The sequence below is a fragment of the Wickerhamiella sorbophila genome (genome assembly GCF_002251995.1).
Source record: "Wickerhamiella sorbophila strain DS02 chromosome Unknown contig3, whole genome shotgun sequence".
Taxonomy (NCBI): Eukaryota; Fungi; Ascomycota; class Dipodascomycetes; order Dipodascales; family Trichomonascaceae; genus Wickerhamiella; species Wickerhamiella sorbophila.
In genome coordinates, this window is record NW_020194004.1 from 2,062,458 (window position 1) to 2,084,177 (window position 21,720).

Here is a 21,720-nt window from a genome sequence, read left to right on the forward strand (position 1 = left end):
TCCAAATAAAAGTAGTCAACCTGCAGCACGTGTCTGACGTCAGATCCACAATGAGCTTTGCCCGAGATTCTGAGGGCCAGAACGTGTTTCATCTAGCGGCGGCACACCCCAGCAGTAGGCCGCTATCCAAACTACTTGCTGGTTACTCGCGGAAACAACTGCTGGTTGGTCTGGTGGCGAAAGACGCTCTAGGACGAACCCCGGCCAAGATCGCGGCTGAATCGAGCAACCTAACCAACTTGCGACTTCTTCTTAAGACAAACCCAGACTCTGTGGGCATACGTGATGCCAGTAATGCTACATTGGTCGAGAGTTTGAGGCCCACAGAGCCAGACCCGACCCTATCTTTACGGTCCTCCATGATCACATGGGGCGACAATTCTCGAGGCGTTCTAGGCCAGGAAAGCAGCCACAATGACTTTTTACCGCCGCAAACGGTTGATATGCCCTTCAAACACGCAGAGAAATCTGATCTATTTGGTGCTGTTAATCTACCTTTATCCATAATCGATGTCGATCTCACAAAGGGCCATTCCGTGGCGATAATGCAGCCGTCCGATTCTTTTGCGAAGGAAGTTTATGTTTGCGGGTCTTCCAAGTACAGTATTGGACTCTCAGACTCTAAAAAGGCCTTTCAATGGACGCAACTTGTTCTGGAGGTAGCTCCGACCGACCGCCTGCTCGGCGTTTCTTCAAGCGCCAATCATGGAATCGCTATTTCGTCCACATGCTGTTGGACTTGGGGCGCAAATAATGCAGGACAACTAGGATACGATTTGGAGGGCGAGAAATTGCAGGTGTTGCCCCGCAAATTACCGGACTTTATGGAGTACGAAGCAAGAGGAACTTTCAATGCTTTCGACGCCTTAGCTAGCGACAACACAAGGACGTTCAGTGAGACACTTGTTGGATGTGGATGTGCACAGTCTTATAGTGTTGTGTACACGGCAACCAAAATATACATGTGGGGACAGGACTTTGGGCAAATGCTGGGCAAAGGAGCTGGGGGGCCGGTGGAAGAACCATTGCTTGTGGCTAATTCTGTCAAGCTGTGGAAATCGCGAATTGAAAAAGTCGTTTGCTGTGATCTCGCAGTTTATGTGCTTCTTGCAAATGGTGAAATCATCCAGCTCGAAAAGAATACCGCCGCCTCTTTGTCGTTGAAATACCGAGCCCTCGACATCAGGTGTGCTGGGAAATACGCAGTCATTCGCACAGAGAAAAAGCTGCTCAGGTTTCAGAACAACGAGGCAACAAAGCTTTGGAGCATCAATCGGCCGCTTGATCGTGTTCGTTCTTTCGATATTGGTGAGCAGGGACATGTTATATTTAGCACGGCATCTGGACAGATCTATACGTGGGAGAATGGTCAACTTATAGAAAACAAACAGGTGTATGGTGGCGAGATCGTGGCTGTGCGATGTGATCCACTTTTCAGATCATTCGCTGCCGTTCAACAAGTGGGTGTCGAACTATTTCCCAGCGCTGCTTCATTTGCACGTTCTCCGAGCCCAAACCACAAGAATTGGAACCCTCGTAATGAGATCTGCATAGCCGATACCTTTTTGGAGAGTGCCTCGCAAACAAAGGTGCCTGTTCATTCTGTCGTGCTATATGCGAGATGTCCTCGCCTGCTTGGCGCAGATCATGTGGCTCCGTCGCAGTCAATTCGGTTTGTGCAAAAGGGAAATGGTTGGTCTGTTGAAGGTGTCAGTGATAAAGTCCTTCGGGCGTTTGTTGACCAACTTTATTGTTCAAGTTCTATGAACAATCACGACCTCAACCAGCCGGTTTCAGCTGAGGGGCAGCAGTATCGTGATGTGGCTAAACTTGTTTCCCAGACACTGAAAAAGGGTCTGCTAGCAGCGGCTGAGTCTAACAAGGGTGATGTTGTTTGCGAGTTGGAAGGTGGTGTCGATATACGAATTCACGGAGTAGTGTTTGCTGCCCGTAGCGAATACTTTGCTGCTCGATTGAGTCCATATTGGTCTCATGAGGCGAAAGTGGAATTGAAGCATATCTCGCCAAAAGTTTTCGAGGCCGTAAAACGTTTTGCTTACAGCTTTTCGATTGCCGACTCGCTTCATTCGATGCCAACCCAACTCGAAGCAGTGGCATATCTTTACGATGTCGCAGCAGCAGCCGACGAGCTGGGCTTCCGGGATCTTGCTGAAGGTTGCTGGGCCGCTTTGTGCGAATTCATTTCTCTCGATTACGCACCAGCCATGCTCCAGGAGCGACCACCGATCAAGTTGCGAGACATAATTTACCGGTTTATTTTGAACAACCTGGATTTCTACCTAAACGATCTGGAAAGTTTGGCATCCTGTTTGGACGCCATCGAAAGCTCAAGTGGTTCCAAGAAGAGCAACAGCGCGGCCGAAATCGATGCTGCTATTGGGGCCTTGCAAAGTCAAGAACGTAGGGCTACTGAGGAAGAAGCCAAAGCGTCGAAAGTGGCAAAGGCCCAGGAGAAAAAGCCTGCCAAGATATCTGAACCAGAGCCAGTGTGGACTCAAACACAAGCTCGGTCTCGGCGACCTCGATCGCCTGCTCAACCGGTCGCTGCAACGACTGACGCAACCGAGGGCTGGACACAGGCTCGCACTCCGCAGCGCACACCGAACCGAACGCCGACAAGAACCCCTATCCAGGTACCCATGGCCACACCGGTAGCTACCCCACCTCGGATAGCTTCACCACTGGTCCGTCCACCCACAAACGCTGCTACATCCCAGAGTTCTGTTGGGGCAGCAGTGTCGGCGGGATCTTCGTCACTTCCATCGTTAGGCAGTCTGCCGAGCCTGGGGTCGAGAAACAAAGCACCAAAGCCACGGACCCAATCCACCGAGGGACCTCGTCCCAAGTTGTCCCAGAAAGAACGGAAACGCCAGCAGCGCAACCAACGAATCGAAGACTTGGCGCCCGACCCCGAACCTGCGCACACCGAGTCGCCCTGGCGTCAAATCGACCGCACGCCAGCGCGTCCTATTCTCGAACTTCTTCAACGAACCAGGCGACCACAGGCGTCTTGGGGCAGTTGAGAACTTTATTTTATTTATTTTTGATAGATTAAACTATTTGATGGTTATTTTTAGGTGGACAGCTTTTCGCGATAAGCGTTGAGTTGCTGGAAGTAAGCCGGATCGACGTCTGTACGGTCTTCGACGAGCATGGAGGTGGCCCACATACGCAAAGAGGGGTCAGTGTTTTCCTTGATGATATGAACGGTGGGCCAGTAGACCTTGTCGATAGGGCTCCGCGCGGCAGCAATGATGTTGCGAATACGGATGTTGAGATCGGTGTCGAGTTCAGGGACTTCAACACGGCCAGAGTCGACAGAATCCAGGCTGTCTACTCCAAACGCATCCAGAAGCAGCTGCGGCACAGCATCGCGACCAATCCACAAGAAGATTACCTGGCCATCGCTGAGGAAGTACAGACCATGCGATTCGATACGCTCACCAGTGAGGTTCAATTTAGGAGGGACAATCAGCAGTCCATTCTCATCAACAAGACCATACTCCTCGCCCAGGTCGTGCAAAGCAAAGAAGTCTGGGTACAAGTACTTGATGAGGTACTTGACAGGCAAAGTCGACAAAAGACTGAGCGCAGCCATGCGCAAGTCAGGCATGATGTGTGCAGACTTTTTGAGTCCAGTATGTTTACGCAACGCGCTCAGGAGAAGAGGCAACATACGCATGTTGGCACCGATTTGTAGTGCACCCGATGTGCCGGCGTTTGTGTTGAGAACATCGCTCTTGAAGACCTTGAATATTTCAAGCATCTTCGCATTGAGCATCTCACCAGCATCGACGACGCCGCGACTCAAGGCCTTTTCAACAGCTTTTTGCGTAAGATAAGCTGTGATGGCGAGCTGATCTGCAGAGGCATATACTGCAGTGAGTGTGGAAGCAGTAGGCACAGCGAGGTTCAGCACACGAATACGACGCTCACCATAGCAAGTGGTGTGCAAAAGAGCAGCCTGGAACAGCACATAAGGTTTGGTAATAGGGTCGTCAATAGACATTTCGATAACGTACGACTGATCACGAGGGAATGTGGGATAAGACATGAGGTCGGAGGATCGGATGAACGCGTTACCGTAGTAGCCGACAGAGCGAATACCTGTAGTTGAGCGAACACGAAGAACAGCCTCTGTTTCAATCTCCATACTCAAGTGATTGGTGAACTCATTAGCGAACTTTTGAACGTCAGACATGCGGTTGCTCATCCAGCCAGCATATAGGAAGGTCTGACCACCGGTATACTTGGGCAAAGATGACAGCGAAGCGACATCCTGATACTGGGCGCCAAACAAGAACATATCGACGGAGACCTGCGACCTGTTGCAGTCAACTGCAAACGACTTGTAGAAGGAATGTCCGGGTTGGAAAAGAGAAGTCTCCTTCGCAGTGCCTAGTAGCTTGCGGTCGTCGCGAACGTCGAGCTTGGCGATTCCCACAGTAGGCATAGAAGCTGAAATAACAATAATTTTACCGCCCACATTAGCGAGCAACTTGTGAGCAACTTGAAGAGCCGAGCCAATTGCGCAGCTTGACTGCACGGTGTTGGCGTAGATTGATCCAAGCTGATCGAGAAGGCGATCAATACCAGCGCGACTCTCTTTGAGATTGACAAGCAACCCGTCAGGACGAGGCAGGAAAGGATCATCCAGATCACTTACTACAATAAGGTTGGGCTCGACCTCCTCTTCGTCTTCACCTTCGTTTTGGGAGGGCAAAGGAACGTGGAAGAAATTGAGCGAGCCATCGACAGCGATAAAGGACACGCGTGTACGGTCATCAGAATTGGGGATACGGTCTAGCGCATCTTTAATGACCCGAGCGGCAGTGGCCAGCAGACCGTTTGCAACGGCATTGACGCTGACGTCAATGACAAACACGTAAATAGGCGGCTGAGGAGCCCGGCCAAGGTACTCGGGGGGAGCCACAAAGTCTACGATTCCGTAATTGAGCTCATTGCGCGCATACCTATCTTTGCGGACGTTTGGTTGGGATCCCAATCGAAGCGGGAGGGAACGTCGTTCAAAAGTTGACAAATGTTGCATCGCCAGCGGGTTCCGTCTTCGTATAAGTCAACAAACGGGTTGATATATGTACGGCAACGGCGACAACGAGTGACGACCGCGTCTTCAACAACAGGAATGTTCTCATTAACGTCGAGCAGAGCAGCAGAGGGCCGGATCACAAGGGCGAAAGGAAGTTTACTCTTGTTCAACAGACCCTTGGTATTGGGAACAGCGTTCAAGGTGCACCGCATGTACTCAGGTGAAGCGTTGGCCTCATCTTTGTTGCCAGAAATGCCCAGGTTTTGCGGCAAGACCAACGGAGGAGGGTCGAGGTCCAGCTCGGAGATGGGAGGCGGCAGCGACTTCATCAAATCAACAGTATAGAGTTCGTTCAATGGCAGCTGCATACCAGCAGTCATATTGTTACCACGCACATTGGCAGGAACCGTGTTGGCCCCGGGGTACGCACCGCCAGCGTGCGCGCCCATACTACCAATCGCAGGCGACGGCGGCATCGCGCCGGTACTATATTGGTACCCGTAGGCATCGGGCGCCGGAACAGGCGGCTGACCAGGAAGCGGCGCGGCAGGGGCGCCCGTATAGCCAGCACCGGCCATCTGCAAATTCCCCATGGCAGCGGTCGCGCCATTCACGTCCGGGTAGCCACCATATCCGGGCTGCTGACCAGGAGCTCCCCCAGGTGCTCCACCAGCCGCCTGTGCCGCATTAAAATCGTACTGTTGCGTAGGATATTGACGCCGTCTACTATGAGGTGCGTGCGAGTCCATGATGCCACGATGACAAACTCGCTCGGTGGTTAATAAATCGCGAGGGCGAGACGTGGGAGGATGCTGAATGTTGGTTTAGACATATAAAAGAGAAATAGGAAGGGGGATTAGAAAGCTAGAGTGAGATTAGTGGGGCGGTGCCACATTTAGAGTTTTGGGTAGCGTTAAATGTCCAGAGCGAGCGAGATTTGCCGTTTGTCATGAAACGCTCATCAGGATCACTGCCCGATGGCATCAACTTCGTCAACGTATGGGACAACGCAATGATCAGTGCGCGAATGGTCATTGTGCATGGTCAGGTGCGCAATTCTCCAGAGGGTCCCGGATCTGTGGTGGTATATTTTCCGGACTTTCCGGCTCAGCGGTTTCCCAGTATGCATGGCTACTTTAAAGCGCTCGTTCATCTTGAAAAGGGCGAGAACATCTTGAAGTTTGAAGCCGAGGGCCCCAATGGTCACAGATCTACGGATACGTTGCGTTTGCGCTATCAACCGATCGAACGAAACCCGCCCGTGCACTTTTGTTTGCTTGTGGCCAAAGATTCACCGCTGACCTTTGATGCGCCTGAATACAAGATCAAAACAGAGGGTAATAGCATTGACACCGCGGTTCGAAAGCTCAGATTGGCCTCTTACATGATGTCTGCCTTCACGATGGAGCAGATGAATCGAAACGATATGGGGCTGCGTACTTTTCGGCCCTACGAGGAGAATGAGCCGGATACGGTGTCCAACCGGGACCGAAATGATAAGCGTATGACCACGCATATCCACATTGTGCGTATGGACAAGACTCTCGCCGACATTCGCCATCCCGATGTGGCTCAGCAGAACTCCAAGGCGACGCGAGCCAATGATCTGTTCAGCTGGGCAGGAGATGCGCTCAAAAAGTACGGGGGTCCCTTTTCTGCCAATTTCTCCCAGGCAGCTTGTATCTACCTCGATACTCACTGGGATCCGAGCCGTCAACTTGTGCTTGGCCATGCAGCGCTAGGAGGCAACGTCAACAATATTCAATTGGCGATCTTCGGTGGTCATACACTCAACGCGTGGCCAACATGCATCGAGGATATCCCGCGAGCCTTTTTAGATGAGACCCGCACAGATACCCGGGTCATTGCAAACGACGCCAACCAGAGCGGCTCAGCCTGGGAAGCCTGCAATATTGGCCAGGGTGCGTTCATGCATGAAATCGGCCATCTACTGGGTTGTCCTCACGAACCCAGTGGTGTCATGCTTCGAGGGTATCTCAACTGGAACCGATCTTTCATGGCAATTGAGGGCTTTAATGTGCGTGAGAACCGTAAGCGATTGGAAATCGTCTCGTCTAAAGATGAGGACTACTGGCACCGGCTCGACATTATGCGTTTCAGATTCCATCTCGCATTCGCTCTGCCTGGTGAGCCAAAACAAGAGCGTTGTTCCAAGCCCGCGCTGTTCCCCACAACCAACGGGTTTTCTGCCGCTTGCCCAACTGGCATCTATATGGTAGATATTCATTGCGACGGCACTTCCAGAGGACACATTGAGTTTATGGACTGTCCAACTGAAATTATGCTCACTAACGAAGATCTTGCCCAGGCAATCGAGCCCCAACACCGCCAAAAGCCCTTCGAGATCCATGTGCACGGACGGCACATGGAACAGTCCAACATTAGCAATCTGCAAACTTTTACCCAGAGTGCGAAAGCCGGCAAAGATGTGCGTAGTGGCGTTGCGGGGCGAGAAGCCGGGAATCTTGTTGAGGTGAAGCTTCCATCCAAGCCCCTTTCTCAGGTGACTGTGTTTTCAGGTGACGCTCTTGATGGCATGGAATTCACTTATAGTGATGGCCAATCTGTTTTGTTCGGCAAAAAGGGAGGCTCTCCTCACGTCTACAAAGCCAACGGTGATAGTCTCGTGGGTCTGAGCGTAAGAGCAGGCTACTGGGTCGACGCAGGCGGTGTAGTGCTGTCGGGAGGCCGCACTGCTATCACAGGTGGACCCGGTGGAGGTGTGATAGATTTGATTCCGCCCCGTGGTTATCGTCTGACCGGCGTGTTTGGATACTTTGAGAGCTGGTGTCAAGGAATCGGTGTTTTATATCAACCCTAGGTCGAAGGTATTTCAACTATGTACATTTCTTTTACTGCCATTTCTTTGCATGAGCGACCTTTGCCCGCATTGCATCGGACACAGACGCGGCGCGGCGCTGGCGTAAAACCATGAAGAGCATGGCGGTGGTAATGATGGAGAGACCGAACCATGTCATTATATATTGGAAGTGAGTATTGCGGAATTCAACTTTAGCGGTAGCACCGAGTGGAATTCCCTTCATTGCAGCCATTTCTGGTAGCAGTTCAGATTCTCTATCCTCGAGTTCTTGGAGGTAGACGGGCTGAGAGCCTGTTCTCGCAGCCATCTCAGGAATATCCATAAAGTAGTAGCGGCCGATTTCCGGCTTGGATTCAGGGGTAAACATGTTTTTCTTTGGGGTTTTCCGGATCAAACACTGTACAGTTACCGGCCCCTTGACCAAACTCTCTGGGCGGCTAGATTGCTGCTCGAAAGACTGCTCGATCCAGCCTCTGCACACTAACAACTTTGAGCCGTCCTTACGCACAAGCGGTGTAACAACCAGGAAGCCGTTTCTTCCTTCGTAAAGACGCGGGCCAACCAGCATCTCATGCGCGTGATCAAATTCGCCTGTTGCAGTAACTCGGCGATAATCAAACTCACTGACCACGTCAACGTTGAGATTGTTGGGAAGGGGAAGGGGCGGCAGAGCAAGTTGCGATTCCGCATTGGCAATGAGGTTGTGCTTCCACTGCAGTCGTTTGACCTGCCAGCACCCTAGTCCAAACGAAATAATAGGCATGAGCACAAGCAGTGTCATGAACGAGGACCGCGATCTGGAGCCCTCATCCTTGTACGTCTTGGATTTCATTTGGAGACTGCGAATAGGCGTGAACGGTCGGCGGCCAATTGTGGAGCCAAACCGGCTCGCCAAATTCGCACGGAAACGAAACATGCTTGTTGCTGACAACGCGCAGCCCTGCGGCCGCGAGTGTTTAAAGTAAAGAATATAGATAGTTTACGGTTCAGATAAATACCAACGTCCCGTATCTATACAGTCTGCGACGGTGAATTGCCGCTTTAATTGTCGGGAGATGTCGAGGCCGATTCGCACGGTGTCCATTGTCGTGTCGTGCTCGAGAATCAGCCCTTGGGGCCGTTTGGTTCCTTTGGGAGGGACTGCCATGTTAAAGACCCGCTTTTTACTAGTAGAGCCATTGTTCAGACGCCAATCCTGAGGATCACTGTCCCAAAGCACTGTGATGAGTCCAAACCGGCTGGCAATCTCCCGAACTCTATTGTCAATGCCTCCGTACGGAGGGCGGAAAAACCGGGGTACAACGCCACCCGTAACATTCATAGCAAACATGGACCATTGCAATTGTGCTGCAATCTCCTCGTTGGTTAGAGAGGGAAGGTAAACGTGGCTCCAGGTGTGAGTTCCAAGCAGGTGACCGTCATCGCGAGCGCGTTTGAATATCCCGGGGTATTTTACAACTTGGCGCCCAAGTGTGAAAAATGTAGTTGGCTGCTTCAAATTATCCAACAGATAATCTGTGGCCATTGTTGGCCCGTCGTCGAAGGTTTGTGATAGCCGCGGGCAGGTGGTTACATCAGAGCTTGCAGCGCAGTTATCACAATAAAACGAGCAAGCCTCGATAGGAACACTGAGACAATCATCCATGCCATATATTGGTCCTTCCGGTACGGTATCCAGCTCCAACTGCGGCATCGGTACATACGGGGGAGAGTCACCGGGCCAGTCGTCCAGGCCAGTTAGGTATTCAAGCCATAACGGGAACCGTTGACGTGCGAGCGCTAACCGACACACACTCAACAATAGTATCAGCATGATTTGCATAGTGTGAAGGTAAATCACAAGGACAAACTGGCGGCTACATTATGCGCATGATCCTGGGTCCCAAATAGGAAATGAGAAGAAATTTAAAATCTATGGAGTTACAAGGTCTCTTGCAAACGGGCTCTGATCTTTTCTAGATCATCGCCGTCTTGATCGGAGCCACTGCTGGATCTCTCGTTCTTGGGTTCTTCTTGGTTGTGCTCGCTCGGCTGTTCCTCGTCGTCCTCTTCTATCACGGAGTCATTATAGATGACGCACTTGTTGCGCTCGAGAGTATCTCCAAGAACCATGTCTGCAGTAGCAACCACGGTGTATCGACGTTTTTTATCTGTGAGTTGGTTCTTAATAGTCCCGGCCTCTTTGGGGACATGGTAGAACCAGTTGGAGCGCTCGTTGTATTTATAAAGCTCCCACTCCACACCGTATGGTTTCGGCTCGAGCACGTAAAGTGTATGCAAAGGTACTTCGAGGTCGCCGATGGCATCACGGCCCAAGTTCATGAAATATGCTAAAAGAATGCGAGCGACCACTCGATGGCAAATGACCAAACAGTTGTCCGACATACGCTCAATTTCCACAATGACTGCCCGCAGTCGATTGATAACATCCAGATAAGACTCACCGCCGACACCCGGGTACCGGTATCCAATCTTGTTGGCCATACGAGCTTTGTATTCGTGGGGGAGGTTATCGCGGATTTCTGAATAAGTCATACCGTCGCAAATGCCAGCATCGATCTCATTGAGCATGCGCATTTCCTTCAAATCGAAATCGTTCTCATCAAAGTAGCTCGCTGTTTCTACTGCTCGCTTGAGCATGGATGTCCACACACAGAAATTGACTGGCTCGGGCTCGCTCATGGGGGTTGGCGGCTCGCTTCCGCTTTGTTCGATCAGACGCACAAGTTTGGCATATTCCGCAAGTTGCTGTCTCCGGAACTCCTTCTTCTTGTACTCCATGAACTTGGCCAGGGCCTTGCTATACCGGTCACCTCGTTCGGTGAGCGAAGCGTCACCACCGATACGACCCTTTTCGTTGTCGGTGGATTCACCGTGGCGGGTGATCCAGATCTGACGCATATCCAGATTGAAATTGAGCAAAAAGAACACCGTCTGGCCGGCCAAAAAGCCCTTGATGTTGCCGCACTCGAGCTTCTGACCGACGTTGATCATCTTGACATACTGGAAATCCGGATCGCTTTCTTCCTCGGGGCCAATCGTTTCATATACTTTTTCGTAGTTGTGAAGACGATTCAAAAAGTCTTTGAGAGCCTTTTGCTTATCCATGTTGCGGTAGTCGGGGCCAGAAAGCTTCAGGTTGACGTTGTTCTCAATGATCTCTGATCGGTTGCAGATGCTCTCCAGGAACAAAACTTTGAGTTGGTTGTCTGAGCGTTCACGTATTCTGTTCATAACCGCTTGTCTACGTGCGACGGTCGTGTTTGTGGCATCCAGAATCCCCACCGAACCCTCACCTTCGAGGACGTAATCTAGCAGCTCGTTCAAAGTTTCGTAGGCCCATTGTTCGCGCATTTGGAAACTCTTGGGATTGTCTGGAGAGAAAAAGTCGGCATTGTGTGTAGTATCGTTCTCGTGCGAGGGCGTAGAGGCCAAGTTCTGCTGGCATGCAGGCAGGTCCGGAAGAGGCCGATCTGAGGGGCCGGCATGCTGATCGGCCTTGCGGCGAGTGTTGCCGACGTTGAAAATCCTGCAGTTGTGCTGTTGCCAGTTCAGGAACCGGCATAGTTTCTTGGTAACGTAGGACTTGCCGCGAGCCGGCAGACCCACCATTACAATAACAAGCTTTGATCCGATGTCCAAGGAGGAGATTTCACCATTCGGCGAGACTTTCGATCGGGTTAAGCCAGGAACGTCAAGGGTAGTTGCGCGCGAACGGCTGCTGGGTCCACCCATGTTGTTGATGGACACCGTTGAGGCCGCCCTCGAGGTTGGCGAGAGCATGGGGGACTCGGCGCTCTGGGGATCCGGCGGGGCGCTCCCACCAGGGGATCCGCCGGCCATACCACGGGCCTGAGCCGAAGAGGTTGTTGAAAGGGTGTTGAACTCCTCGAGTTTCGACTGTCGTCTTCTTCTTTTCTTCTCGTCCATACGAGAAAGACTTTGTGTTATCAGGGTTGATCTCGGATTAGGTAACTAGCGGGACGACTGTGCAGAACTTATAGCTGAGATAAGGGAACTAATGCAGTTTTTTAGGGCGGTTTTTCTCTATAAATTTTAGATCAGGCGGTCCGATAAGTGAAGTGGAGCCGCAATCGTTGGCATGCCATGAGCAGGCATGTACTGGTTTTTATTCCCTCTTTTTTGTTTAGGTTGAGTCGTACAGGGCTCGTATCTTGCTACTTTTTGGGTTGGTTGGGTTGCCACCAGTGAATCAGGTAGGTAGAGAGGGTCCCATGCGGGTTGATGTCGGGCTGCACGAGGTCACTAAGGCGAAATAATTGGACCAGAGTGGAGACGAAATATTTATTTAGTTTTAGTAAACCAGAGCACTAGCTGGCCGGCCGCACCGTTTTGGCTTTTGCGCTTTATCTGGCCGGCCCAGCTTGGGCCTGGGCCTGTACCTTCAACCGTTGGGAAAACTGCATTGTAACTATTAATAAGTTCGCTTAGTACCTCCTGGTGTTTACACTGCAGTCTTTGATCCACCTGACCACGCTGGGCGGTGTCTAATTGTGAGAACGGGATTTATTTATACTTGAAAAAATGGCTATGTTTCAGGAGAACTTGAGCAGCCACTCTCTACTGCCGCACCCCGCATCCAAAATCATGCTGGTGCCTCGGAAGCCTGTGGGGTTTTCCTCACAGCCCTTGAGACAGCAGCCCAAAATCGACGGACCCACAGTGCGGGCTGGTTCCGGGAAAAGGCACATAAACATAAAAAGACGCCCCGTGGGCGCTGGGTTCCCCCAGTGGTTCCACGACAAGATCAAGCTGCCGACGTCTGCGACGTTCCCGGAGTCCCTGGCCATTCTGAGCAGGTTCGACGAGCCTCGGCCATTAAGGCGAGAAATTAGCGTACCTCGTGTTCCTGTGCCCAAACGACAAGCTCTTCTGGAGCGGTGGTCGTTTGAAACATTCGAACCAAGTCTGTCGGGCCTAACTAGCAGCTCGACGGAATGTGTTTAAAGTACATATATTTATTGCCAACCGATTGGGTTGCGCTGACTCTCTCTGTGGCTTGGTTGCATCTGCTTGTTTATTGGCCAAGGAACGCCTGGTTGCTTGTTTTCCAGGACACATGCTGCAAAATCCCTCAGGTAGGGCTACTGCATCAATCCGCTGCCATACTGGCAGCCAGTTATTATTTGCTTACACACGTCATACTACTCGATAAACCGAATCACCACCAGAGGGCCTGGCAGCCTTTAAATCCGATCACGTGACGCTCGCCGGGGTTGACCAACCTGATCTGCACAAGATCAGAGACAGCCAGTGCGATATAGAGCGGATGCCCACAATCGAAACATGGTGCTAAGTACTTCACGTTCTTCACGCAGGGGTCGAGCGGCTGTTATTTTTTGTTTATTGGCGTGCTGTAGTTGATCAAAGCCCTTGCACAAAAAACCCCTCTCTGCATATTCAAGGTAATTTAGTAATGCGCATCTTCAGTGCACCCAGCTATCTGCTTTGTCTGATGAAGCTGCAGAGTGATGTGAGCTACCGGCCGGGCGAAAACACGGCCCCCAGTGGAGAATCTTGAACATACTTGGGCGGAAAAAGGAGCGATGGCCGAATGAGTTACATTCTACGTATGCCCCATAAATAAACTGAATGTTTTCTTCACTAGGACCTGTTTGCTCGAAGCTTTTGCACTCAGCCTAAGGTCATGCTCTGCGACGGTTAGGATCGTCAGCCTGCATACTTTCAATTTTTGGCCTCAGCACCCCTCAGCCAGATTTGCTACCCTAGGCCCCGTCCAGAGGGATCCGAGGAGCCCGGTTGCCAGATAAACTCAGGCGGGTATTACGGCAACTCAAAATTTAGATACAGTGGAGCAAGTAACTCTATCAACCAAACTAAAAAAATTTAAAATCTTCTATTGGCCAACCTTCACCGCGACCCAAATTCTGTATTTTTTTTTGGAGGGTTTGCTGTTTCTAATGGCCCATTCATGCATGACCTATCTTCATGCATAGGTCTTGGGGCGTTGGCTGCACCTATCTCGGCAAGGCGTGAAACAGTGTGGCAGAGATCTCAAACAATGGCCAGTGCTCTTGGCTAGATTCGATACCGCACAGCAGAAACAATTCTTCAAATCGAAGCTGGACGCCACAAATAGCAAGAGTTCACTTGGTATTTCACCTTGCCGAGAACCAGTCGCTGCCAACTTGCGACAGTTTTGCCAACCGCAGGAGAATGCAGGTCACCACGTTGTTGGCATGCCGACAAAAGATCGCCCTGGATGAGTTTTTTGTAGGACTTGTGATTATACTGGTGGAGATCGTCCAGCAAAACGTTCAAGCCGGCTGCTCAAGGAAATTATCTGCTCTAGAGCTATATTCTCATAGAATGTTTTGGCCCTGCTTCGAATTCCAAGCAACAACTTGCACTTTTGATGCTGCTGTGAAGCAGGGTATAGCAGGTGTTAACTGCAAGGGTCACCATCCCGCAGGTGCATTTGCAGCTGCGAGACAATGCCCCGTAACCCGACGCAGAGAGGTTAATCACTTATATAGACCAAGAGCAGAAAAGTCGATACGCCACAGAAAAGTCGAACAAGTCAAGCTTTACTGCTTCGCCACACTGCTAGCCCGGCTGCCCCCCAGGACATCTTCCTCAACGTCGCCTGACTATATTCCTACATTTCTCTTCGTCCCAGAAAAAAAATGGCCTTTGCAAAACGTTCTATAGACAAGGTGTCGAAATCGCCAGTAGTCGCGCCTAATTTTGACAAATCCCTTTACAACAGGTGTTACAACTTTGCCAGTCTCACGTGCCTCCTTTGTTACAACCCCAGCAACTTGATAGCGGGGCCGGATGGCCGGCCCCTCTGCCCGTCTGAGGCTATTTATGAGTTGGCGCGGGAGTCTGCCCCTAAGCCTGCGTTTCTGTCATATACCATTCGACTGATCTCGCACTCTAAGGTCTCTCCACATACCCTTACGCTGGCATTACACTACATCTATCGTTTCCGTACTTTGCACGGCAAACTCGACAACTATCACACCGGATCGGAGTACATTCTTCTCGTCACCGCGCTGATGATCGCCAACAAGCTGCACGAGGATGTTAGTTATACAACGCGGTCTTGGGCCACGATGTCCCAGATCCCTGCTGCAGAACTTACTCGTGCTGAAAAAACTTTCCTCTGTGTGCTAGACTACGACCTTGTTATGTCCAAACATAAATGGAACCTGTGGCAGTACGACTTGACTGCGCTTCTCCGCCTTCATGGCCAGTTCCGTACCCTGGCCTCACGCTCGAATCTGCACAGCTTGCCACCCCAGATGCATCTCGGCATTGCTGCATCCCCCATGGCTTGTGTGGCTAAGTAATCACATCCCAAGTGGCTGAAAAAATTATTGAAGCACGCGGCCTGCATATTTTTACTCTGAGTGGTCGGAGCTCCATCTCGCCGCCACAATTCTAAGCGTCATCGGGGGGCTACTTGAAAAAAAAAAAAAAAAGGGCACGGAATTTTCTGGTTTCTCAAATCGTGTATTCTACTTGTTCTTCGTTTGCATTCTTCAACACTTACTCCTCCATAGTTCCGTATCTGAACTCTTATTTATTCTCCCTCACAACTTCCTGCATATGTCCCCCAGTGAGATCGGTTTGAGCGTGTGGGGGCACCGCAGCCACTCAATTTGAGAGCAATCGGAACCATTAGGTTTATTGCGGCCTGCTGCGTTTCTTTGTATTTTGGCGGCCCATGCTTTTCCACCCTTTTCCCCCACTATAGCTCCCCACGACAATCGCGAAACCCAAACATCGGCAGCTGCTTGCACCCCAGGTCTGTGACAGGACCAACGCCTGTCTGACTGGACAGACCCAGCAGGCAGTGAGTGACCGTAGCGTCCCAGCTGGGTTAGTAACACGGCCGAATCCCACGTGAGCGCTTCCCAACGATAGCATTGTTGGAAAATTGTTGTTCGCTGGAATATGGCGTCGGAGAGATTCAAGGGCAGACTTGTGCATGTGGTCACGTCCACACAGGTAATTGATGGAACAGTAGCAGATGTCGGAGATGGCGTTTTGCATCTGGTGAACGTGGTATGCAACCAGGCCTTTGTTGACTCTCTGACCGTGCCGGCTAGTGAAATCAACGAACTAGAGGTCCTGCCTAGAACCGGACCTACTGTGCCTGCTGTGCCTGCTGTGCAGGCTACCAAGCCGTCCGCGGCGCTGGCGCCCAGTGAGCCTCGACGTGCGAAGCCGCCAGCGCGCAAAGGTCAATCTCTTCATGCGCCCTTGGACCAGACCGTGACCAAAGAGTTTGATTTTGCCGGAAACTTGGCTCTTTTCGATAAAAAAAAGGTGTTTGACGAGATCCGCCAGAACGACACCGTAGATCAAAACCAACGCCTGGTTGCGCATAACCGTGCATCTAACAACTATGCTCATAATGAGATGGTTCTACAGCCGGATAAACCAAAGACGGCTGCCAAAAATGCGAGCGTGGACGGGCTGCTCTCCCCGTTCGGTCCTGTTCCTTTGGCATCACCGCTGCAGCTTGTCCAGCTCGAGCAGCGGTTCTTGGAAGAGGGACGCTCCGCAGATGCACTGGTTGAGCTCGCGGCGAGGGGAGTATGTGAAGTGGCGATCAAGGCATTGGGCGTTTCGAGGTTCCATCCAACAAACCATAACTCTATGCCTTTCGTGGTCGTGGTCGCCGGTCCGAATCGCAGTGGGCTGAGAGCGTTGGCTGCTGGTAGACTCTTGGCTGCCAGACGAGTCCAGGTTCTTCTGTTGATAGTCGGTACCCCTCCTGACTCGTGGAAGAATCAGCTGAGAGCCTTCGCAGCGTCGGGAGCCAGCACGGTTGCGTCGAAATCAGACCTCGAAAGGACTGTTAAAAATAACCCTGCACCCCCCGAATTAATTATAGACGGCTTGCAAGGTTTTGAGGTCTCGTTAGCTGACCTGTACGATAGAGCTGATCTGGAATTGGCGCAGTGGGTGGTGGACTGGGCCAACGGACAGAGGGCACCAATACTCGCCGTGGATGTTCCCAGCGGCGATAAGGTGCAAATGGACGCCAGGTGGATTGCCTGCTGCGGGTTCCCTGTGCACGCAGTAGCCTACACCTCTGCCAAAAAGTTCGTCGTGGACTTGGGGGTTGCCCCCGCAGCCTTGAATGCAGCAGGCATGCGGCGGTTCGAGAACGTCTGGTTCGGTGCACAAACAGTAATGCCAGTCGACACCCCGTAATCTAGGAGAAGTTTCGTATTTTGCTTAGGTTTTTGACAAAGTGCATGCCTGCAGTTTTTTAGCCGCTCCCCCGTAGCCACTGCGATTACCCCTGCAGGCTGAAAACCCACTTATCACCAAACGGGAAGCGTACCCACCTGCTCACCACACCTTTCTGCTTAGTCATATATGGGCATGTCGTGCTGCTGCTTCCCCTGGTCTTGCGGTGACCGGTCAGAGAACGGCGTGTACGCGCCAGTGCTAGGCGAGAATGAACGTCAAGCGGTCGAAGTCCTGCTTCAATATCTGGACAATCGCGAGGAGTCTGACCTGCTCTCAGAGGGCGCCTTGGACGCGCTGACCACTCTGGTCAACAGTGATAATATGGACCTCCAACGGTCTGCGGCGCTGGCGTTTGCGGAAATAACAGAGAAATACATTGCAAGTGTGAGCGGTAAAGTGCTCGAGCCCATTCTGGTCCTGCTGCAGTCCCCCGATGCTGAGATCCAGCGCGCCGCTGGAGCCGCTCTGGGCAACCTGGCGGTTAACAATGAAAACAAAAAGCTGATCGTTGAGATGGGTGGCCTGGGTCCGCTCATGAAGCAGATGATGTCGCCCAATGTCGAGGTCCAGTGCAATGCGGTTGGTTGTATGACGAACTTGGCCACTCTAGAGGAGAACAAGGCGAAAATCGCCCGCTCCGGCGCCCTGTTGCCACTCACAAAGCTAGCAAAGTCCAAGGACATGCGGGTCCAGCGCAATGCCACCGGTGCTCTGTTGAACATGACCCACTCCAACGAAAACCGCCGCGAGCTCGTGAATGCTGACGCCATCCCCGTATTGGTCTCTTTGCTCTCGAGCACGGACCCAGACGTGCAGTACTACTGCACCACTGCCCTTTCTAATATCGCAGTTGAGGCGGAGAACCGCCAGAGACTCGCTCAGACCGAGCCACACCTTGTGCACCACCTTGTTCATCTCATGGGCTCGTCTTCCCCCCGAATCCAGTGCCAGGCGGCGCTGGCTCTCCGCAACCTTGCTTCCGATGTAAATTATCAGGTGGAGATTGTACGGGCTAATGGCTTGCCCTTGCTGCTTAATCTATTGCAATGTTCTCATACCCATCTTGTTTTGGCCGCAGTCGCATGTATCCGTAATGTGAGCATCCATCCTCTCAACGAAGCGGCCATTGTTGACGCAGGCTTCTTAGGTCCGCTTGTTGATCTACTTAGCCAGACCGAAAACGAGGAAATTTTATGTCATGCCGTATCGTCTCTGCGTAATTTGGCGGCGTCCAGCGAGAAAACGAAGCTCAACATTGTTGAAACCGGCGCTGTACAGAAATGTATTGATCTCGTAGGCCGGGTGCCAGCGAGCGTTCAAAGCGAAATTACAGCTTGTATTGCAGTTCTTGCTCTTGGCGATGAGCTCAAGGGAACCATGCTTTCCCTGGGCATCGTCAAGGTGCTCGTGCCGCTTACTATGGTAGACAATGTCGAGGTGCAGGGCAACTCGGCTGCCGCTTTGGGCAACTTGTCTTCAAAGGTTTCAGACTACGATCCGTTTGTCGAGGCTTGGGACGAGCCAAATGGAGGCATTTACCACTTTTTGGTAAACTTTTTGTCCTCCAAAGAACCAACGTTCGAGCACATCGCTGTATGGATGATTCTGCAGCTACTAGAGTCAGAAGACCCCAGACTCCTCAAGGCCATTGCTGCTGCCCCCGAGCTAACCCACCGCGTAGAGGCCCTGGCGACGCAGGATGTCGATGTCGCGGGTGACGGTGCCGATAAATCGTATACTTCGCAGATGGCCGTGCCAGCGCTGGCCCGCAGAGTAGTAGAACTGCTCCGTGAGTCCTGAATTGTTTCTCCTCGTCGACTCCTCCGCCCTTACTCTATCTATTATCGTCTGGTCTAAATATATAATTATCATAGTGTCGACTCCAGTGTCTTTTGTCATCATGGACAAACTCGAGAGCCTGCAGGCCGAAGTGGAGTCAGATCCGAGTGAGGCGAATTTCGAGGCCTTGTTGACAACGTACCCGTTGTTATTTGGGTACTGGATCAAGTACCTTGAGAAATTTCCGGGCGAGATCCTGTGGAAACGTGCTTTAGATCAGTGTCCGAGTATAGAGCTGTGGACAGCGTTTTTGGACCGTGAGATGGCCAGTTTAGAGGACTGTAAGCTTGCGGCAGACTCTGTCGGACTGTTTTTCCAGTCTCACCCCATCTGGGACCGCTACCTTGCCAAACTGCAAGGTGTCGAGCGGGCAAAAGTTTTAAGTTATTTGATCACTCTGCCGCTGTACGAGTACTCCAAGTACTCGCAGCTAGCCATCGAGTCACAAAATGAGTATCCTGGGGAGTTTGGTGATATAGCCGAAATACTGAAGCAAACCTCGCAGCTGGTAAACGACAAGTGGGCGTTTGAGTCGCAACTATCCCGACACTACTTTCACGTTATTGATCTCGAGGAATCAGAAAAAAAAGTTTGGGACGAGTATCTCGACTACCAAGAAAGCCTGGGCAACCACGCACAGACGGCTGCTCTCTACGAGCGCTGCTTGGTACCTTGTGCTTTGTACAAAGGGTTCTGGATGCGGTACATTCGCTGGCTGAGTGCCGCCATGCCAGACAAGGTAGACAGCGCGTTCGAGCGCGGCCAACTTTACCTGGACCCCACAGAGCTCGAACAATGGGCCATTGAACGTGCCCGGTATCGCCAAGGTCTGGGTTTCCCCGGAGCTCAAGAGATCCTCGCCCCGTTCACTAGTCGGACGGTTCAGGAAGTGCAGCGTCAATTGGCGGATCAAGCAGCAGGTTCTGTGTCGACGGTCAAGCGACAAAGTTTGCAGTCTCTTCGCGACAACGGTGATCTCGTGGCATTTTTCAATGCAGACATTGCCCAAAACGGCTGTGCCGAAGCTAGAGCACTTGTGAAGGCTGAGCCTTTGGTATAAATTACATAGTTCCTACAACTGTTAGATTGGTAGGCAGCGGCATATCGCTTAGTCGAATATTTCCAAACGCGAGCACGAGTTTGAGGGACCTGCTGGTGGCGAGTTTGTAAATGTGCTGAGGTTCGACTGAGCCGACGAAACCAACGTCCAGTTTAGTGAGATTCGGAAGCGATGCAAATGAATTGATGGATTTCCCACTGAGCAATCGCAACGAATTGACATTGAGGTCGACTAGAGTTGTCCGCGAATGCTTGAGAAATGCTTCAATGACTTTGTCCCCTAGGGCAATACACCGTTGCAAAGAGAGGGTCTGCAGGCCCGGAGTCGACCGCTCTGACCAGCTCTCAAACATGTTGGTAACCGCCTCTTCGGTGACTGCAGACAGATTGATAAGTTCGAGACTGGTGAGGCTACCACATGTTGCAGCCACAGCGTCGATAAACTTGTCGGTGAGATTCGCAGTCGAGACAGTTAGCGACTCAAGCTGAGAACCAACCATGTTGAGGGTATTAAGCATACAATTGTCATCCAGGGCTTCAGGCTCGAGTTCTATGAGCTCCAGATGTTTCAGCTGGGCCAGGTTTCCTAATAAATAGAATGGTGTAGTATCGCAAAGCTGGCTGAGGCGAACCAGAGTCAGACTCTCTAAACTTGAACACATCTCCACGAGCATTGCCAGAACCTCAACATCAACACGATACACGGACTTTATCGTCAGTTTCTTCAGCTGAGAGCCGATGGTTTCAAAAAACTCAATCCAGGCTTCTTTGCGGATAAGGAAGGCGCCATCGAGGACAATTTCCTCAAGACTCTGTAGCTCGGAGATCCGCTTCAAATTCTCGTTGTTAAGCTGCCCACACATTCCAAGAACTAGCCGTTTCAGATTGGGACAGAGGGCGGGTATCAGGTTGAAAGACTCACAGGGCAGCTCGGAGCAGTCCCACAACTCCAGCGTCGTTGCTTCTGGGCGGAAAAACAACTGGCAAGTACGAGCTGTCAGCTTTCTGTTACGGCTAAGAATAGCCGAGATTTTGATAAAGTTCTGCGACGATAAATCACCCAATTCGTCTACGTCGTCGATGTAGTCGGCTACGCAGGAAATACAGAGATCTTGCAGCGAAGGCACGGCCCGGTTCTGCTGTTCGAGCAGCGACTCTGCCGTCTTCTTGCGCTTCTTCCGAGCAGCCGCAGTGGCTGTCTTTTTCGGCTTTGCGGGCTTACTCCTGGCCGCACACGACAGACAGGCGAACCCGTCATCGACCTGTTTCGAGTACACTGTGATGGTGAACCTGCTACCGCAGTACACGCATTTTGTAGTTCCTTCTTGTTCATAATCCTCGGCGTCTGCTCGAGACTTTCGCGCGGCCGCTAGGGCAATCGCTTCGACCTCGGGATCAGCCCCGCCATCCAAAGTGGCAACTGCCTCTGGGCGGTTCTCAGACCCATCCTCGGTCCGTGGGTCCACGCCGCGCTGTCTCCTTTCCCACCGGTCTCTGATTTCTCCTGCATTGATCCCCTGTGACCGCAGGAACTCTGTCAAAGCCGAGTTCGGGCCTCGAACACTGCTCATTCAGAATATCGAAAGTTACTCAGCGAGCGGCTGCAGGTAAATTGAAGAAAACTCCTGGAGGAACGGGAAACCACCGAGGCAAT

General features: G+C 51.7%; 12 protein-coding genes across 12 annotated transcripts; 7 read left to right on the top strand and 5 right to left on the bottom strand.

Moving 5' to 3' along the window:
• Positions 1–50: 50 nt before the first annotated feature.
• Positions 51–3,044, top strand: B9G98_03085 (BTB/POZ domain-containing protein 1; the record flags this gene model as incomplete). The annotated part of the gene is made up of 1 exon (XM_024809642.1): positions 51–3,044. The coding sequence occupies one exon, from the start codon at positions 51–53 to the stop codon at positions 3,042–3,044; it is 2,994 nt and encodes a 997-aa protein (XP_024665410.1).
• A 50-nt stretch (positions 3,045–3,094) lies between these two features.
• B9G98_03086 (Protein transport protein SEC24) lies at positions 3,095–5,820 on the bottom strand (the record flags this gene model as incomplete). Its single annotated transcript, XM_024809643.1, has 2 exons — positions 3,095–4,998; positions 5,061–5,820. The coding sequence occupies 2 exons, from the start codon at positions 5,818–5,820 to the stop codon at positions 3,095–3,097; spliced, it is 2,664 nt and encodes an 887-aa protein (XP_024665411.1).
• Positions 5,821–6,020: 200 nt separating this feature from the next.
• Positions 6,021–7,913, top strand: B9G98_03087 (hypothetical protein; the record flags this gene model as incomplete). The annotated part of the gene is made up of 1 exon (XM_024809644.1): positions 6,021–7,913. One exon carries the CDS (start codon positions 6,021–6,023, stop codon positions 7,911–7,913), a length of 1,893 nt encoding a protein of 630 aa, XP_024665412.1.
• Positions 7,914–7,944: 31 nt separating this feature from the next.
• On the bottom strand, positions 7,945–8,829 carry B9G98_03088 (Cytochrome oxidase assembly protein shy1; the record flags this gene model as incomplete). Its single annotated transcript, XM_024809645.1, has 1 exon — positions 7,945–8,829. The coding sequence occupies one exon, from the start codon at positions 8,827–8,829 to the stop codon at positions 7,945–7,947; it is 885 nt and encodes a 294-aa protein (XP_024665413.1).
• A 63-nt stretch (positions 8,830–8,892) lies between these two features.
• On the bottom strand, positions 8,893–9,735 carry B9G98_03089 (Chitin deacetylase 2; the record flags this gene model as incomplete). Its single annotated transcript, XM_024809646.1, has 1 exon — positions 8,893–9,735. The coding sequence occupies one exon, from the start codon at positions 9,733–9,735 to the stop codon at positions 8,893–8,895; it is 843 nt and encodes a 280-aa protein (XP_024665414.1).
• A 98-nt stretch (positions 9,736–9,833) lies between these two features.
• Positions 9,834–11,843, bottom strand: B9G98_03090 (6-phosphofructo-2-kinase 1; the record flags this gene model as incomplete). Its single annotated transcript, XM_024809647.1, has 1 exon — positions 9,834–11,843. The coding sequence occupies one exon, from the start codon at positions 11,841–11,843 to the stop codon at positions 9,834–9,836; it is 2,010 nt and encodes a 669-aa protein (XP_024665415.1).
• A 615-nt stretch (positions 11,844–12,458) lies between these two features.
• Positions 12,459–12,881, top strand: B9G98_03091 (hypothetical protein; the record flags this gene model as incomplete). Its single annotated transcript, XM_024809648.1, has 1 exon — positions 12,459–12,881. The coding sequence occupies one exon, from the start codon at positions 12,459–12,461 to the stop codon at positions 12,879–12,881; it is 423 nt and encodes a 140-aa protein (XP_024665416.1).
• A 1,700-nt stretch (positions 12,882–14,581) lies between these two features.
• On the top strand, positions 14,582–15,250 carry B9G98_03092 (G1/S-specific cyclin pas1; the record flags this gene model as incomplete). The annotated part of the gene is made up of 1 exon (XM_024809649.1): positions 14,582–15,250. One exon carries the CDS (start codon positions 14,582–14,584, stop codon positions 15,248–15,250), a length of 669 nt encoding a protein of 222 aa, XP_024665417.1.
• A 607-nt stretch (positions 15,251–15,857) lies between these two features.
• On the top strand, positions 15,858–17,126 carry B9G98_03093 (Enhancer of mRNA-decapping protein 3; the record flags this gene model as incomplete). The annotated part of the gene is made up of 1 exon (XM_024809650.1): positions 15,858–17,126. One exon carries the CDS (start codon positions 15,858–15,860, stop codon positions 17,124–17,126), a length of 1,269 nt encoding a protein of 422 aa, XP_024665418.1.
• A 168-nt stretch (positions 17,127–17,294) lies between these two features.
• Positions 17,295–18,968, top strand: B9G98_03094 (Vacuolar protein 8; the record flags this gene model as incomplete). Its single annotated transcript, XM_024809651.1, has 1 exon — positions 17,295–18,968. One exon carries the CDS (start codon positions 17,295–17,297, stop codon positions 18,966–18,968), a length of 1,674 nt encoding a protein of 557 aa, XP_024665419.1.
• Positions 18,969–19,068: 100 nt separating this feature from the next.
• On the top strand, positions 19,069–20,067 carry B9G98_03095 (Pre-mRNA-processing factor 39; the record flags this gene model as incomplete). Its single annotated transcript, XM_024809652.1, has 1 exon — positions 19,069–20,067. The coding sequence occupies one exon, from the start codon at positions 19,069–19,071 to the stop codon at positions 20,065–20,067; it is 999 nt and encodes a 332-aa protein (XP_024665420.1).
• Position 20,068: 1 nt separating this feature from the next.
• B9G98_03096 (DNA repair protein rhp7) lies at positions 20,069–21,637 on the bottom strand (the record flags this gene model as incomplete). The annotated part of the gene is made up of 1 exon (XM_024809653.1): positions 20,069–21,637. One exon carries the CDS (start codon positions 21,635–21,637, stop codon positions 20,069–20,071), a length of 1,569 nt encoding a protein of 522 aa, XP_024665421.1.
• Between the last annotated feature and the right edge of the window lie 83 nt (positions 21,638–21,720).